This window comes from Ochlerotatus camptorhynchus, unplaced genomic scaffold (genome assembly GCF_037179485.1).
Source record: "Ochlerotatus camptorhynchus isolate MF236.1 unplaced genomic scaffold, CSIRO-AGI_Acam_v1.1 ptg000046l, whole genome shotgun sequence".
NCBI classification, from domain to species: Eukaryota; Metazoa; Arthropoda; class Insecta; order Diptera; family Culicidae; genus Ochlerotatus; species Ochlerotatus camptorhynchus.
In genome coordinates, this window is record NW_027040537.1 from 492,298 (window position 1) to 507,578 (window position 15,281).

At 39.5% G+C, this 15,281-nt stretch overlaps 1 protein-coding gene across 2 annotated transcripts in view; it reads left to right on the forward strand.

The window, feature by feature from the left end:
• The window catches only part of Regnase-1 (Regnase 1), an 86,084-nt gene extending 72,269 nt beyond the window's left edge, over positions 1 to 13,815 (forward strand). For both annotated transcript variants that reach the window (XM_065239001.1, XM_065239002.1), the window contains exons 3-5: positions 10,248 to 10,731; positions 10,793 to 11,439; positions 11,507 to 13,815. In XM_065239001.1, coding sequence (XP_065095073.1) covers positions 10,248 to 10,731; positions 10,793 to 11,439; positions 11,507 to 11,842 — 1,467 coding nt within the window. In that variant the 3' untranslated portion in view covers positions 11,843 to 13,815. The remainder of the gene's footprint in view (positions 1 to 10,247; positions 10,732 to 10,792; positions 11,440 to 11,506) is intronic.
• The last annotated feature ends 1,466 nt before the right edge of the window (positions 13,816 to 15,281 follow it).

Below are 15,281 nucleotides of genomic sequence, written 5' to 3' on the forward strand. Positions count from 1 at the left end.
GGGTGGATTTAGTTCATAGTGCATTATTTACATCCTGCAAGTTTTAAAGTCCTGTGATCAAAACTCGCGGAAATGGAGTCGAAAGAACAGCTCGTGCGTGATAAAATCTTGCGCATTCATCACGAGAACAAGGATCCCTCGCATCGTTCCATCGCTAAAACGTTGGGAATCGCGAATTCCACGGTGTCGCGAGTGATTAAGCGGTTCGAGGAACGGTTGACCACCGATCGGAAGGCCAGAAGTGAAGGAAAAAGTATTCCGTACAACACCAAAAATCACAACCGCGTAGTTGGGGCCTTCAACCGCCAAAATCCGTGCCAAGAAGTTGTACCTCAACATGCTGACGAAAGTTGAATGCTGCATCATGGACGACGAAACATATGTGAAGGCCGACTTCAAACAGATCCCCGGCAACCTGTTTTTCACGGCCAAGGATAAGTTCAGCGTTCCGGAGCATGTCCGCACTCAGAAGATGTCCAAATTTGCGAAGAAATTCCTGGTTTGGCAAGCCATCTGCACGTGCGGGAAGCGGAGTGCACCTTTCGTGACCCAGGACACGATGAACGGACAGGTGTACATAAAAGAGTGCCTCCAGAAGCGGCTGCTTCCTCTCCTGAAGGCCCACAACGTCCCAACAATCTTCTGGCCGGATTTGGCCTCATGCCACTACTCCAAGGACGTGCTGAAGTGGTATGCGGACAATAAGGTCAATTTCGTGCCGAAAATGTTCAACCCTCCCAACACTCCGGAGCTCCGCCCCATCGAGAAGTACTGGGCGATTATGAAGCAGCACCTTCTTAAACGACCTAAGGTAGTGAAGAGGAACTGAAGAAAGTATGGGTTTACATGCAAAAAACGGTTGATTCACAGGTTGTGCAGAATCTTATGGCCGGGGTTAAGGCCAAGGTGCGGGCATTTGCGTATGGACTGTAAATAAAATACGAGTAAAATGGTAAAATGAAGTTTAATAGTTATTTCTCAATCCCTGAAAATTTGATGGCAATCGGATGAAAACTCGAATTTTTCGAATCAATTTTGTGTGTGGCAATTTCATCGTGGACACCCTTTAATTTTCAAAAATTGGAGACGGACATTTTGAGATATTTAGGTTTGTTTGCGTTTCTTTTATAATTTTTACTTGAAATTACTAAAAACATTTATTCGTATATTTTTTCCCAGAAAAATCATTATTTGACTCTACAACTTTGTCTCAGACGTTATTTTGATCAGATGTGCCATTTCCGTGATACGTTTTTTTATATTTCAAAGGTCATATGATATTTTAGTTTGGTACTGTACTTTGATAGCTTGTTTTTTTCAAGTTTCGGAGGGAAAATGCGTCGACTACAGTGACCGCTTACATAATTGGTCCGGGGTCTTGACAAATTTTCAATGTTTGAATTACCTAGATAATTTCAAAATTTATATAATATGCAATTCTTTATTGGATAACAATAGAATTTTCTCAACAATTTCCTTAGCATCACCCCAAGATATCTTCAGAGTTGCTATCAGGATTCCCCAAAATCATCGTATACAGACAACTTTCGCTCGTTGGGCTGAACCCGTAGCCCACTTAGTGAAAGGCTGTCTTTAGTTGGGCTGAGCTGTCAAGCTGAAAATTGGTTGAAGGATACACCGATTGTTTATTATCATCACAATCCTTTAGCAACTATCTAAATTGTTCATACATGAGCCCTTCGAAAATGAAACAGCACTGTCAGAAATAACGTTTGACTTTGATTAGGATGGTTACAGCCCAACCAACGAGAGCCCAACTGAAACGTAGCCTATTTAAACATAGCCCAACAAGCGAAATTTGACTGTAATTACATCTGCCAATCCACAGTGGGCAAAAATTGACCTAACCGCGACTAAATTGAATATCTCGACAGCCAAAAGTTTTTAGTCAACATGTTATACATATTCTCAAAGGAAAAACTCTACTGAATCGATTGGTGGTGGTCTCATTGGTCGGAGACTGTATCGGCCACTTTATCGGTCGTTCCGGATCCTCCTTTAGGCCAGTAGAGTTTCCCTGAGGGCGTATATGGTGTCTTTACACCATATATTCTTAGTCATATCAATTTCCAGTAATATACGTTAAGCAAAGTGTAAAATTATGTCGATAGATAGTGGCATTTCCTACTTTACCGGGAACTCGGATTGATCCTGGCCCTCTATCTCGGTACTCAAAAGTCTCCGACCAATGAGATCACCACCAATCGATTCTAACAGAGTTTTTTTTCCGTTGAGAATATGCATAACATGTTGACTGAAATCGTTTGGCAGCCGAGATATTCAATTTAGTCGCGGTTTTGTCAATTTTTGCCCACTGTGCAATCCCTTGACATTTTCGTGCATTCATTCTCTACATACCTCTTTAGAAATTCCCTCTAAGGAATTCTTAGAAAATCTTAGTATTTTCAATGATTTTCGCAACAGTTCTTTTAAAATGCTCTCCATAAACCTCTGCAAAAGTTACCCTTTGTAAATTATTCTGTGAAATATTCATAAGAATTTCTTTGGAATTCATCTCAGAATTGTCTTGGAAATCTAAACAGAACTATTTAGAAATTCCCTTGAAATTTAGTTGAGCATTCTCAACGAATCCTCTCGGGATTGCCTTTAACCTGTCCCCATAATTTGTTTGGATTTCTTCTTAAAATTCACGTTGAGATTCTTCTTAAAATTTGTCAAAAAAATCTTCTTTGAATTTCCTTGTAATTCTCTTCTCAAAATCTCAAACCTGCAGACTGCACTCCTATGGGTCAAAAGTTATTCGAAATAATAATCTATGTCTCAAATAACAATTTTGGTGTTATCGTGCTATTGTTGACCATGATTTAGACTTAGTCCTTAAAACTTGTAATGTTACACACTAAGATTATTTTACAGAAATCTCAACAGCGGAACGTTCGGTAAACAGTTCGGTGATTTTTCACAGATTTCCTATGAAATCTATGAAAAATCACCGAACTGTTTACCGAATGTTCAGCTGTTGAGATTTCGGTAAAATTTCACAGATTTCGGTTAAAAAATCCCAGTGTGTACTCAGGGTATTTCACCATATTTAGCTGTTTTCATTCAAACCGGGAAAACTATGTTAGACATTTTATTACGATTTTTTTTTTCTACTCGTACTTATTTTTATGTTTAAGCAATCAAACTTAAGAATTTGCCATCCTTTGTTTACTTTTCCAGTTGGTGTAATATTAAATTAATCAATTTCAAATCAAAAATTCAAAATTGTTGTATAGATTAATTTTTGGTGACTCTAATGCTATGTTCAAAGTAGTAACAACAACTAACGATTTTAAATTTTGGGTTCGTGGATTTCCCTGTGTTTCGAGGGGTGCTACAATTAGCTTGAGATCGAAGATCTGGTTGAGCCAAATGGTTTAGTATGTTTCTTCGGGACTCCAAAGTTGCCTCTATGGTTGCAACGTGTTATAAGCTGTTTATAAGATACCAGAACACTGGTAATACATTATTCTTGTACTACGAAAATCGAATTTATAATACTTCATAGCTTTCTAGTCTGAACATGGCATAAATGTAATCCGATTTCCATAATACATTTGAAGGTTTAGTGATAAGTGATCTGTTCTTCCAGATACTACTGGTATTTATTGTAATTATACTATTGATATTTGTTGTAATTGTACGTAAATAAGGATAAAACCACAGACTAACTGACACTTCATTGTGTATCTTCGTTCACGCATTTGACGGTTGATTTGAATATTATCAGTTCCGCGAACTACTCGCCGCATCGCTGGCATCGGATCACTTTGACGTTTCTATACATTCTATAGAACTTTTATGCAATATTTTTTGTGAGTTAGCGAGCAAGCTTGTTTTCCGCGAGAAGCCCGAGAGATGTCGTCACTGAGGTCCTATTTTTTAGATACTATGTTTTCAAGAAAAACTTTTTCAAAGAGTTACGTCTATTTGTCTGTGATAAAACGTATAAAGTGAGCAGTAAAGGGAGCATGAGCGGTGAATGGCGACCTTACGTTATCATCATTTTTTTTAAATCCCGATGAATGCTCCTAAGAACTATCCAGGAGCCCTGGGTCAATAATGGTAGGGTACTGGGTTGCTCTTCACATCATTTCAGATTATTATATGACGAGACTCAGTCCAAACCAAGGACAGCAATTTTGGTAAACAGGAGACTGAAATTTGTCCCAATTACTGAATTTATTGGTAGAGATATCGTTGCGATCAAGATACGACCCGAGGGAAAACGGAGGTATGCATTGCTTCAGCTTATTTTCCAGGAGACGTTGATGAAGTCCCTCCTTTTTCGGTTGTGCAGTTTGCAACTACTGTAAAAAAATAAACACCCAATTTATAATAGGGTGTGAAGCAAATGCCCATCACACAATATGGGGTAGTACTGATATTAACAAAAGAGGTGAAGATCTCCTAAATTACATATCGTCTAGCGATATTGACATATGTAATAGAGGAAGTCTTACAACATTTATCAATGTTATTCGACAAGAGGTTCTCGATCTCATGATCTGCAGTGACCTTTTAACAGAAAATATTGCGGACTGGCATGTTTCTGATGAAAGATCGTTGTCAGACCACAAAAATATCAGATTTGATTATAAAGCCGGACCAGTAATTTCAGAAAACTATAGAAACCTAAGAAAAACTAACTCGGATCTCCATCGTTTCCATTTACTGAATAACAATTCGATTAATGACGAACAGATTAGGACGCGCATGCATCCTAATCAATAAAATGGCCTCATCATATCACGCTAGCTGCCCTATCCAACATAGATCATCCAGTAGGGATGTTCCTTGGTGGAACGGTAAGCTGGCTAAATTGAGGAAGATATCCAGACGGCTGTTCAATAGAGCAAAGGCTACTTCAGATTGGGACCAATACAAAAAGGCTCTAACTGAATACAACAGAGCATTGAGGCGAACCAAACGGAAAGACTGGAGACGGGTATGTGAAGACATCAATAGCGCTCCAACAGCTGCGAGGATGCATAAAGTTCCTTCAAAAGACCATTCAAATGGTCTTGGTAGCCTCAAAAAAGAAGATGGGACATTTACTGCTGACTCTTCTGAAATATTGGAAGAAATGATAAGGACTCACTTCCCTGGGTCGACTCCTTTGGCGGCTGAAGAAGAACAGGACTTTGACAATGCAAGACCTGTATGGTCTGAAAATGCCTATCTGAGAGTTTGTGAAATCTTCAAACCATCTAGAGTTGAATGGGCGTTGAGTTCTTTTCAACCTTTCAACTCTGCCGGGAAAGATGAAATATTCCCAGAATTACTTCAAAAGGGAAAAGAAGTACTCATTCCCCTCTTACTGAACTATTTAAAGACAGTGTTGCTTTGAGTCACATACGAAAAACATGGAGAAAGGTTCGAGTTGTCTTCATTCCAAAAGCTGGAAAAAGGGATACAACGACTCCGAAAGTCTTGAAACCCTCTGTTCTTTGTTGAAGAAAACGGAAAAAATGTGGATGACTTCATTAAATCAACAAGTTTAGCAAGGTTACCTCTTAGCAAATTTCAATTCGCTTATCAATCAGGTAAATCTACGACAATCGCTGGTTAATAAAATCGAGAAATCGCTTGAAGTCCAGGAAATAGTCGTGGTCGATCATGCATCCTACAGCTCAGCTGATGGAAGCAAGGGGCTTGGATAACTGTATTATCGAATGGATAATGGCGATGCTCAAAGATCGAGACATTTCTGCTGATCTTGGAGGTGCGCAACTAACTATAAAATCGATGAAGAGTTGTCCTTAAGGAGGGGTAGTATCACCCTTATTGTGGTCTTTAGTAGTGGACGAACTCCTTAAGAGTTTAAAGGAGCAGGGTTTCGAGGTGATTGATTACGCAGACGATGTGGCCATGATAGTGCGGGGAAAATTTGAGAACACGATTTCAAATCGGTTACAAACTGCCCTAAACATGACCTTCCATTGGTGTAGGAGAGAGGGCTTAAATGTAAACCCTTCAAAAACTGTCATAGTTCCTTACACCAAAAGGAAAAAAATATGTTGACGCAACCTACTCTAGATGGGCGGATGAAGTTAAATACTTAGGTGTTACTTTGGATAGGAAACTGAACTGGAACGCTCATCTTGACAAGGTTAAATTCAGCTGTAAAAACAATAGAAGATTGGATGGTAACAAAGACAAACTAAGATGTTCCCTTCAAAGTGGTTAAACCAAGCCGCCATACATGGGAGTCTGGTGGGCCGTACATACGTCCAGGATCTATTGTATTTTACACCGACGGCTCGAAGATGGGTGAAAATACTGGAGCTGGGGTTAGTATAATTATTCCAAAGGGACATACATAGTCCCACAGTATTTCAAGCAGAAATTCAAGCAATCATAGAATGTGCAAACATCTGTCTAACAAGAAAATACAGGTTTGCCAAAATGTGTATATAATCTTGATAGCCAAGCTGCTCTTAATGCGCTTAAGGCGTTCACATGTCGATCGAAGCTAGTGTGGCAATGTATTCCTTCCTTAAAACAATTGGCCGAAAGGAACTAGGTCATATTATACTGGGTGCCCGGCCATTGTGACATTGAAGGAAATGAAAATGCCGACAGTCTAGCAAGACGAGCTTCTGCATCGAACTTCATCGGTCCGGAACCATTTTGTGGAGTCCCTGAGTGTACTATAAGGATGGAACTAAAAAGTTGGGAAACGTCCATAGTAGAATCCAAGTGGAACGCCACATATGTATCCAGACAGGCGATAAGATTTATAAGACCAAGTGCAGCAAAAGCCCGGATTTTGCTTAATCTTAGTAAATGAGATCTTCGGGTAATAAGGGGCTGTTCATAAACTACGTAGACAGTTTAGGGGGGGGGGGGGGGTTGACAATTATCCACAGCCCATACAAATTTAAAAACATTTGTATGGACAATTGTCTACGCAGGGGGAGGGGGGGTCCAGAATCCCAAAAAAAACTGTCTACGTAGTTTATGAACAGGCCCTAACTGATCTGATGACTGGTCACTGCCCTAGCAGATATCACTTATATAAAATAGGAAAAATTTCGTCTAGCGAATGTTGGTTTTGTCAATTTGAAAACGTACTGTTCAATCAAAGAATGTCAATATTTGGAAAAGGGATATTAGAACCCTTTGAAGTTTGGCAAAGTAATCGAAAAATGGTGTTAGACTTTATCAGTGCCTGATTTGTGCCTGATTGGGACAGCGTGCAATGTCAACAAATGTCTATCACACCTTAATTGTGATAGTATATGTGACTAGCACCAAAATAAAATGGGTCAGACAACAATATTCCTAAGTAATGGACACAGTTGTAAAAAGGCTCTACATATAAGAAAAAAAAGAACTATCTTCGAATCCTTCTTAAAATTATTTTGCAATTACAGTCAACTCTCCATAACTCGAAGTCCACTAACTCGGTATCGAACTATAGAACCATAGTAAAAATGAATTTCATAGCTACTGCGATGGTGATTTTCTATGGAATATCGAGTTGCAGAGAGTTAACTGTATATCAATAATTAAATTCCATTGGAATTCTTCTCTATTTTTGTTTTGAACTCAAAGCGCTCCTCAGAAATCCCTTGTAATTTTTCTGTGTAATTATGGGTATAATTCTCTTTGAATTCTCCTTAAAACCTAGTATCCGGGGACGGCCCCGGCGTATTGGTTAACATCCATACCTCTCACGTCAAAGTTATGAGTTCAAATCTCATCCGCGGACAAGTCACGAATGACCCAAGGGTGTTAAAATGACTATAATAAAAAACTGGTGTCCTCATCACGATTCAAATACAAGTTGCTTCAGAATCACCTAGGAATTCAATGCAGAACTTCCTTTCTACTCCCGAGAAATACCTTGGAATTCATCCCAGAATTTGTTATGATTATATCTCAAAATGCGGGATTCTTGTCAAAGCTCCCTTAGATTTTTTTTAGGAATCGTCCTCAGCATTTTTTTTTTTAATTTACACATTGTTTCCTTTTCAATTTACCTCAAACTTCTATAGGTTTTCATGGCAGAATTATTTAAAAAATCTTTAGAATCCTGAAAGTTCTTTCAAAGCCTCGAATATTGTTCAGGGTGACAAAAATCAAGATCCCACATTTTGAATATTTTCTCAATTCCTGGTCGTAGAAATTATTTTTTTTTTAAATCTGGAATCACGAAGATTTTTATAATCCACAAATCTTGAATATGAAAGTTGAACACGAAAAAAGGCCCATCATCTTTTGCACGAGCCCTGTTCCCACTTGTTTGGCCGCCAAAGCCTATTTCCGCTTGAAATCCTTCAGGTCAACTGCAGTCCACCCTTTTTCTTCAGTATGTGCTTCACAATTGACCACTATTCCTCAATTGGCCTTAGTTCCGGAGTATTGGCCGAATTCATCTCCTTGGGACGCCATTTTCGCCGTACCACTTTTTGGTCGAATTTGAGAAGTGACAGCTTAGGCAATCCACCTCATATTGCTCCAGAAAAGGCAGTAGTATCTTCAATAGGCACTCCTCCTGGTAAATTTGCTGGTTCTTGGTCCCAGAAGAAACGAAAGTTTCGCTTTTCAGCCCACAACTGCAGATTGCTTGCCAGACAAGGAAATTTTATGGGAATTTCGACTTCTTTTTGAGTGTACATTTTTTCGGGAAATTTTTAAGATTTGCACCGGGAAAACCGGGAAAACCAGGAATTTTTGAATGAAATTTTGCTGGCCACCCTGCTAAAAGGAACAGCAAGTTAAGCGAAAAAAGGTCCAATATTACGTAATTACCTCCTAAATATCAGAAGTTTTTGATTGACATTGTGTATAATTTTATAAAATTATAAGACACTAGTTTGTCCAAAAGCCCTGAAAATTTTATAAAAACTGTTTGTTTACCAAAAGAGATTTTTGGCTTTAGTGGCGGTATGATTTTAGCTGGTTTTATTGCTCTGACACACAATGTAGGACTAAAATGAATATTCAGGGTCTGCAGCTTTGATTCTGAAACTTTGGAACTGTCAAGATTCTCGAACTTGAAACATTTTCAAGATATCTAATTTGGCCATATTTTTGAGATATCGGATTTAGTAAAGCTGAGATTATTGTAAGATTTGATCGTTCTCTTTTAGCATTGACACAATTTGAAATGTTTCTTGATCGATGACTGAAAACGATTGTTTTAGAATTTGGATTAGCTATTAATTCCAAAATGCATCGTGGATCTTGGCACCGTCAAAGTTGTTCAAGAGGTCTTCTGACTGGTTCGATATTCTCTCACTATGCGGTGTATGGGTACATGTAAACATTATCTTTATACTGTATTTTGAGATCTATGCTATCCATACAATAGTCATCTGGTCAGTTTAAATAACAACAAATAAGATCAGAGTTGGTTGGAAATGCTATCTAACATGAAGCTTTAGTGTGATAATTTATTAGCTAGAGAATGGTCTTAGAAGAGGGTAGGTAGATAGTTCCGTTAGAGTACGGCAGTATGAAAATTGAATAGAAGTTGAAAATGAGCAAAGCCATCAATGCGAAGACATACTTCAAATCTCCGCATACATCGTTCGGGTTAGGCAAACAAGTGTGCGTTTGACTTGTACTGTCGCATTAATGGCCCTTCGCTCATTTTCAACTTCTATTCAATTTGTATACTGCCGTACTCTTACGGAACTGGCTACCTACCCTCTTCTAAGACAATTCTCTAGCTAATAAATTATCACACTAAAGCTCAGGAAAATTTACTCAGCGCAGAGTTTTCGCATGTTTTGCTATTTATGAGTAAACTGAACTCAAATTTGGGTCGTTATTATTGATTGTGTACGTTGTTCGAGAGGTTACTAGACATAAAATTTACATTCACAATAACACCTATCACGTGAGGGACCATGCATAAATGACGTATCGTATTTTTGACCAATTTTAGACCCCCTCCTTCACCATCGTATTGTATTTTACTTTACCTATATATCCCCCTACCCTCCCCAAATACGACGTCATCAATGGTATCTGACATTAAATGTGATTTGTTCTGCAAGATCTTTATTTTCTGAAGCGTTCGTTTCGGGTTTGTAAGTTGTTTTTGAAGTACTCAATCTTCAATTATCTTTAAATCGAAGGTCATAGGCTAAAGAATATTAAGATCTGCCAAGGTCTGTCTATTGGTATTGATTCGATCATTCGCTAACGACAATAACCTATATTTCCACGCACTATTCAATAGCGTCTCTCGTTCTGTTCCATTTCAGCTCGCTGCCGAGAACGACGGCATCGTGGTATCGAACGATAACTACCGTGATCTGGTGCAGGAGAGTTCCGAGTTCAAGAAGGTGGTCGAAGAACGGGTGCTGATGTACTCGTTCGTGAACGATCGCTTCATGCCACCGGATGATCCCCTCGGGCGATCCGGGCCGACGTTGGACAACTTCCTACGGGTGCAGCCACGCAAAGGCGATCCTCCTCCGCCGTGTCCGTACGGGAAAAAGTGTACCTATGGGAACAAATGCAAATTCTACCATCCGGAACGGGGCAGTATGCCGCACAAGTCCGTCACGGAACGACTGTCTGAATATGCGGCTCGCCACTTACAGGCTCGGAGTTGTGGCAGCTCAGACGGCGGCGGAGGTCCAGCTTGCGGTGGCCGAACCGTGGTGCAAGGCAAATCGCTCAGCGTACCCTTGTCGAACAGTAGCAATGAAACTAGTCCAATCAATGATAAACGGAAAGCGTTATGTGAGTTTGATCTTAGATGTTTGTTTAAGATGAATACTAAATTTTCTGATTTTTCACACAGGTCGTACCAGATCCAACGTTCCACCAGATACGGGCAGTAGTACTAGTAACAGTATGTACGGAGTAAACCCTGGTGATCAGTTGCAGCAACAACAGTTGCAGCAATCTCAGTCGTTGCACCTCCAGCAGCATCCGTTCATGCCAACTCCCAACCGATCCAACTGGGACCTTTCGCCTCTCTCGCTGCCGCACAATTTAGTCGATTCGCAAATCTTCCCTAAATCTCATAGTATAGAAAATATTTCCAAGGAGACGTACAATCAGCTCCATCATTCGAATAGTTACAGTGCATCACTGTGGAATCGGCAGCAACAGCAGCAGCAGCAGCAGCAGCAACAACAACAAGCACAACCATCGCAACATCAACAACAACAACCAGTAGATCCATGTGATCGTAGTCTAGTAGATCCTAGTGTAAATCTACATCGTAAGCTGCAGCGTCAGTTGACGCTAAATCCGGCCGGATGTGACCCTCGAATCTATCAGATGCAGCGGAACGTCAATCAACAGCAACAGCAGCAGCAGCAGCAGCAACCTCAGCACCATTCTGGAACTGCAGCGTTGCAACTGTCTCCCCATAGACCGTTGGCTCCTTCGTTGAGCGGAGGAGCCCGGCCGAACCCGGCCGCCCATTGGGATTTACATCAGGTAAGCTTTGTAATCTATGTTGTTAATCACAACTTCTTATGACACGAGATGTTTGTCTATTGCACAGAACGTAACCCGCATCGCTTCGGCGCCGGATCCATCCCGCCCGTGGCACACCGGTCCACCACCGGCGTCGTCCTCAGAACCACACATTAACCTGTGGCCGCCGCCATCGCAACAGGCGGGCAATCAGGGTTCCGGTTCTGGTTCCGGTGTGATTGGTCCACCTCAATCCGCGTCACAAGCCCACCAGCAGCTGCAGGATCAACGGCGCCGGCTGCACTATCATTTGGCCAGTATCTTCCCCGAAGAGCAGGTGCAAACCGTGATGCAGATGTATCCTGACGAAACCAACCCGCAAAAGATATGCGCCGCCATACTGGCCATGTTTCCGAAGATGTAAGGTCCAGTATAAGTCAATATTCTACCCGTTTGTAGGTGTAAATATTGTTACCTCGTTCGATCTTGCGGACCTTGGTTTTAGAGGCGAGACTCTGTTGATGTTTTCGTAATTATTGTCTTTTAGCGGAAACGGCGTACTGTGTCGTTTCCTTCGATCTTTCCTGTTATGTGCCTTGTGTTTAGAGGGGCACGAACATTGTCTGTTTTTCTGTACTACGTTAAGATGAAATACTCAGCCAGTGTTAGAGAAGTCTAAAACAACACTTTGAATATTTTAGGTGCCAAAAATCTATTCCTCTCCCAACACACACTCACACAAATAAGCATATTAGCGAACCAAATGATGGAGCAAGCATTGTTCAAACTGTCGCTTCCAGTCGTTGAGAGAATTCCAATTTTATAGAGAAAAAAAAACTAAACACTAACATTTTTATGAAAACTGAAATTCTTCTATTTAAGAGTCAGCAAATCTAATCTCAACCATCTTTAATAACTCTAGCACAATTTTTTTCCCCTTTACATATAGCATTTTCTTTTTTAAACTATTTACCATTTATTTAGTTGTATTATTCCTAACCTCCTTTTTAGATGCACATAACTATTATCGACTATTTAATCGTTACATGTTAGTTCTGTTTTTACATAATTTTCGTTGACTTTATTGATTACTAGACATCTTTCCTCCCATTTTCACCTTTTATACAACATCTCCGAGGCTTTCAAATCTATACCTCTTACCACACACGTAAAGCCCTATATAAGCATTTTAGAATTCTAACATCCTAAATAACGTTCCCATTTCAGCCTTGGGTTTAAAAAATTGTAGCATGGCTTCAAAATAGGGACACCCCTCATTTCTGAATGCACATTGGTCCGACGAGCAACAGCTAGCATTATAACCAATTACGACACTATTAAACGAAACGACACAAGTTTTATCAATTTTCCAGAGTTCGAAAATTCTGCCAGTAGATGGAGACGGTAAAAGATCCCAACCCTCCGGAAACAATTCCGTGTAACTTCATATTGAAGCACTTTTGTTGCGTGCAGACTCGTGATAAGCATACCTACTTACTTATGTACAACTACTACTATTACTACTTCTACTACTACTATTACTACTACCAAGCATAACACGATATGACTGTTTTCCTCTAATTTGATTCAATGGTTCGGTTGTGTAAAACGTCAAACTTACTATCATTATCATCGTCATCATCAGTATTGTTCTCGCTGTTCTAAAGATAACGGTATTTCGAAATTTGAGCATGCGACCTTTTATTTCCAATGAAAGTCTCTCCGTAGCCTTTCGGTAGCTTCTTACGGGGATCGGTGTTGCTCTATTATTAGATAGTAGAAGCATTTTAAAATCGATAGGAAGTAGAATTACATACAAAGCAGCTCGAACAAACTGTTTCTTCCTTTCTTTCCGAAACGATTGTTAACAGCTAAAGAGTTAGACACAAACAGAAAAAAAAACAAAACAAACGAGAAACCACACTTCAACCCTACCAGTGTATTCAAGGACAAAAACTTACCGTTCAACAATTACTACAACTACTACTACTACCACTACATTCTGATAGTTTGGGAACTTTTAATGTTAACATACCCTTTACTCTACTACAGTACCATTAGAGACGCACAGAAGAGTAGTGGAACAAGGGCCGACGATATGGGTTTATAAAAAAACACGGTTACATATGACATAGGAAAACACAAACAAATATAAGAAAAAGAATAAGAAGAATATCACCACAAGCGATAAAGGAAAGTGAAAGTAAGTCGAAAGAGAAAGGAAGAATGGAGAGAAGTAGGGAAACATTCTTCAACAAACAAACAAACAAACATGCTATGCATACGAAAGCGTAAAATTATAATAAAAATTTGAAACATTACTTATAACAACACAGACATGAGGAAGAGAGAAAGATGAGTTTAAAAAATATACAAGGTACATATTTGAACTTCAAACTCTGCGCAGGTGTTCATTGGTAGAACGAAAAAGAAATCCCGATGTTATGAACTGATACCTACCGGCACGATCTGTTCCGGTCGCTTAGTATAGTCCGATACATTATTAGCCGTTAATCACAATCTACTATTTAATTTCGTGGCATTTTTGCTCGACATCTTGTTAATTGAGGATCTTTGCTCAAAGCCCTCTGGAAGAATAGCTTATTCTTTATAGCTTAGCCTAGACTGACTGCACATACCAATGATTGCTAGTCCGTGATTGATCATAAACAGTGAAAACATGTGAAAACATAGCACAAAGAATCAATTGGTATTGGGGTAAATGCATATTCGTAATCTGCATTAAAAATGAAACCCAAATCCAAAATTTCATTAATTTTGACAAACTGGAACTATTTTAAATAAGTGCGATTATATTTGCAGTAATCACCTTATTAACGCCCCTCGGTGTCACTTTGTATGGGAGTGAGCTGTCAGTTTGTCAGTTTAGTGTCAAACAGTGAAGTTATTATTTTGCTTTAAATCTTGATATAAAAATCGAGATGAAAGTGTGTGGGCTCGAAAAAAAAATAGCGCTGTGCTCAGAAAACGAAGTTCTTTCAGATGATATATAATAACCGATAAATTTTTCAAAATTAAAGAACCCAATTGAATGGTCCTGGGAACTGGGATTTACCATCTATTGACCTCTGTTGTTTTTCGATGATTTTTTGTGATATTATGAAACAAGTTGCATTCAATTTGGTTTCAAATTGAGATCCGTCGATCAAACAACGTCGAGGCAGGAAAACCGCATAAAAACAGTAATTTAAAGGAGCCTGGAATAAAGCACAGTATATTCTGCTCAGTAAGAAAAAAACTATCGCCACTAGGCCACCGAGGCCCTTTTTTTTTCCTCTGTTCGGAACCTAACACCACTGCGACCAGTAATTTGATCTATTGTGTCCTTAGTATAGTGCATGTCGTATTACTCCATAACTATTGAGGAATGATGAAGTATTCGGTTTTGATACAGTTGTCATTCTTGCATTCATCGCAAGGAATCGATTCTAATTGAAAGGTCCCGCTATTTATACCCTTCAGAGTGTTGAAACATCCTCCAAAAGCGCGCCCCTTTGTCAGTCAAAATTGGATTCCTTAGCAACAAAATTAAGGAATGACGCCGATAATGACCATGCATCAGAACCGTAGTCCTGACCACTTCAAAGTAGAGAACAACGAATAGACGATTAGGAATCACATAGATGACTAACTAACTCATTTTTTCCTTGTTTCAAGATCACCCCCGGTGGATAAAGCCGAGTCTTGTCACTATCAACAAAGCATAAAAAGTAACAAGGACTAAGATGCGTTCCTTTGATTACAGAATCTAGATCTTACAACCCGTAACGTACCAAGAAAAGGTGATCTGCCCACGTTAACGGGGCCCTTACTTCACAATAAGCTATTACGTACGTCGATCG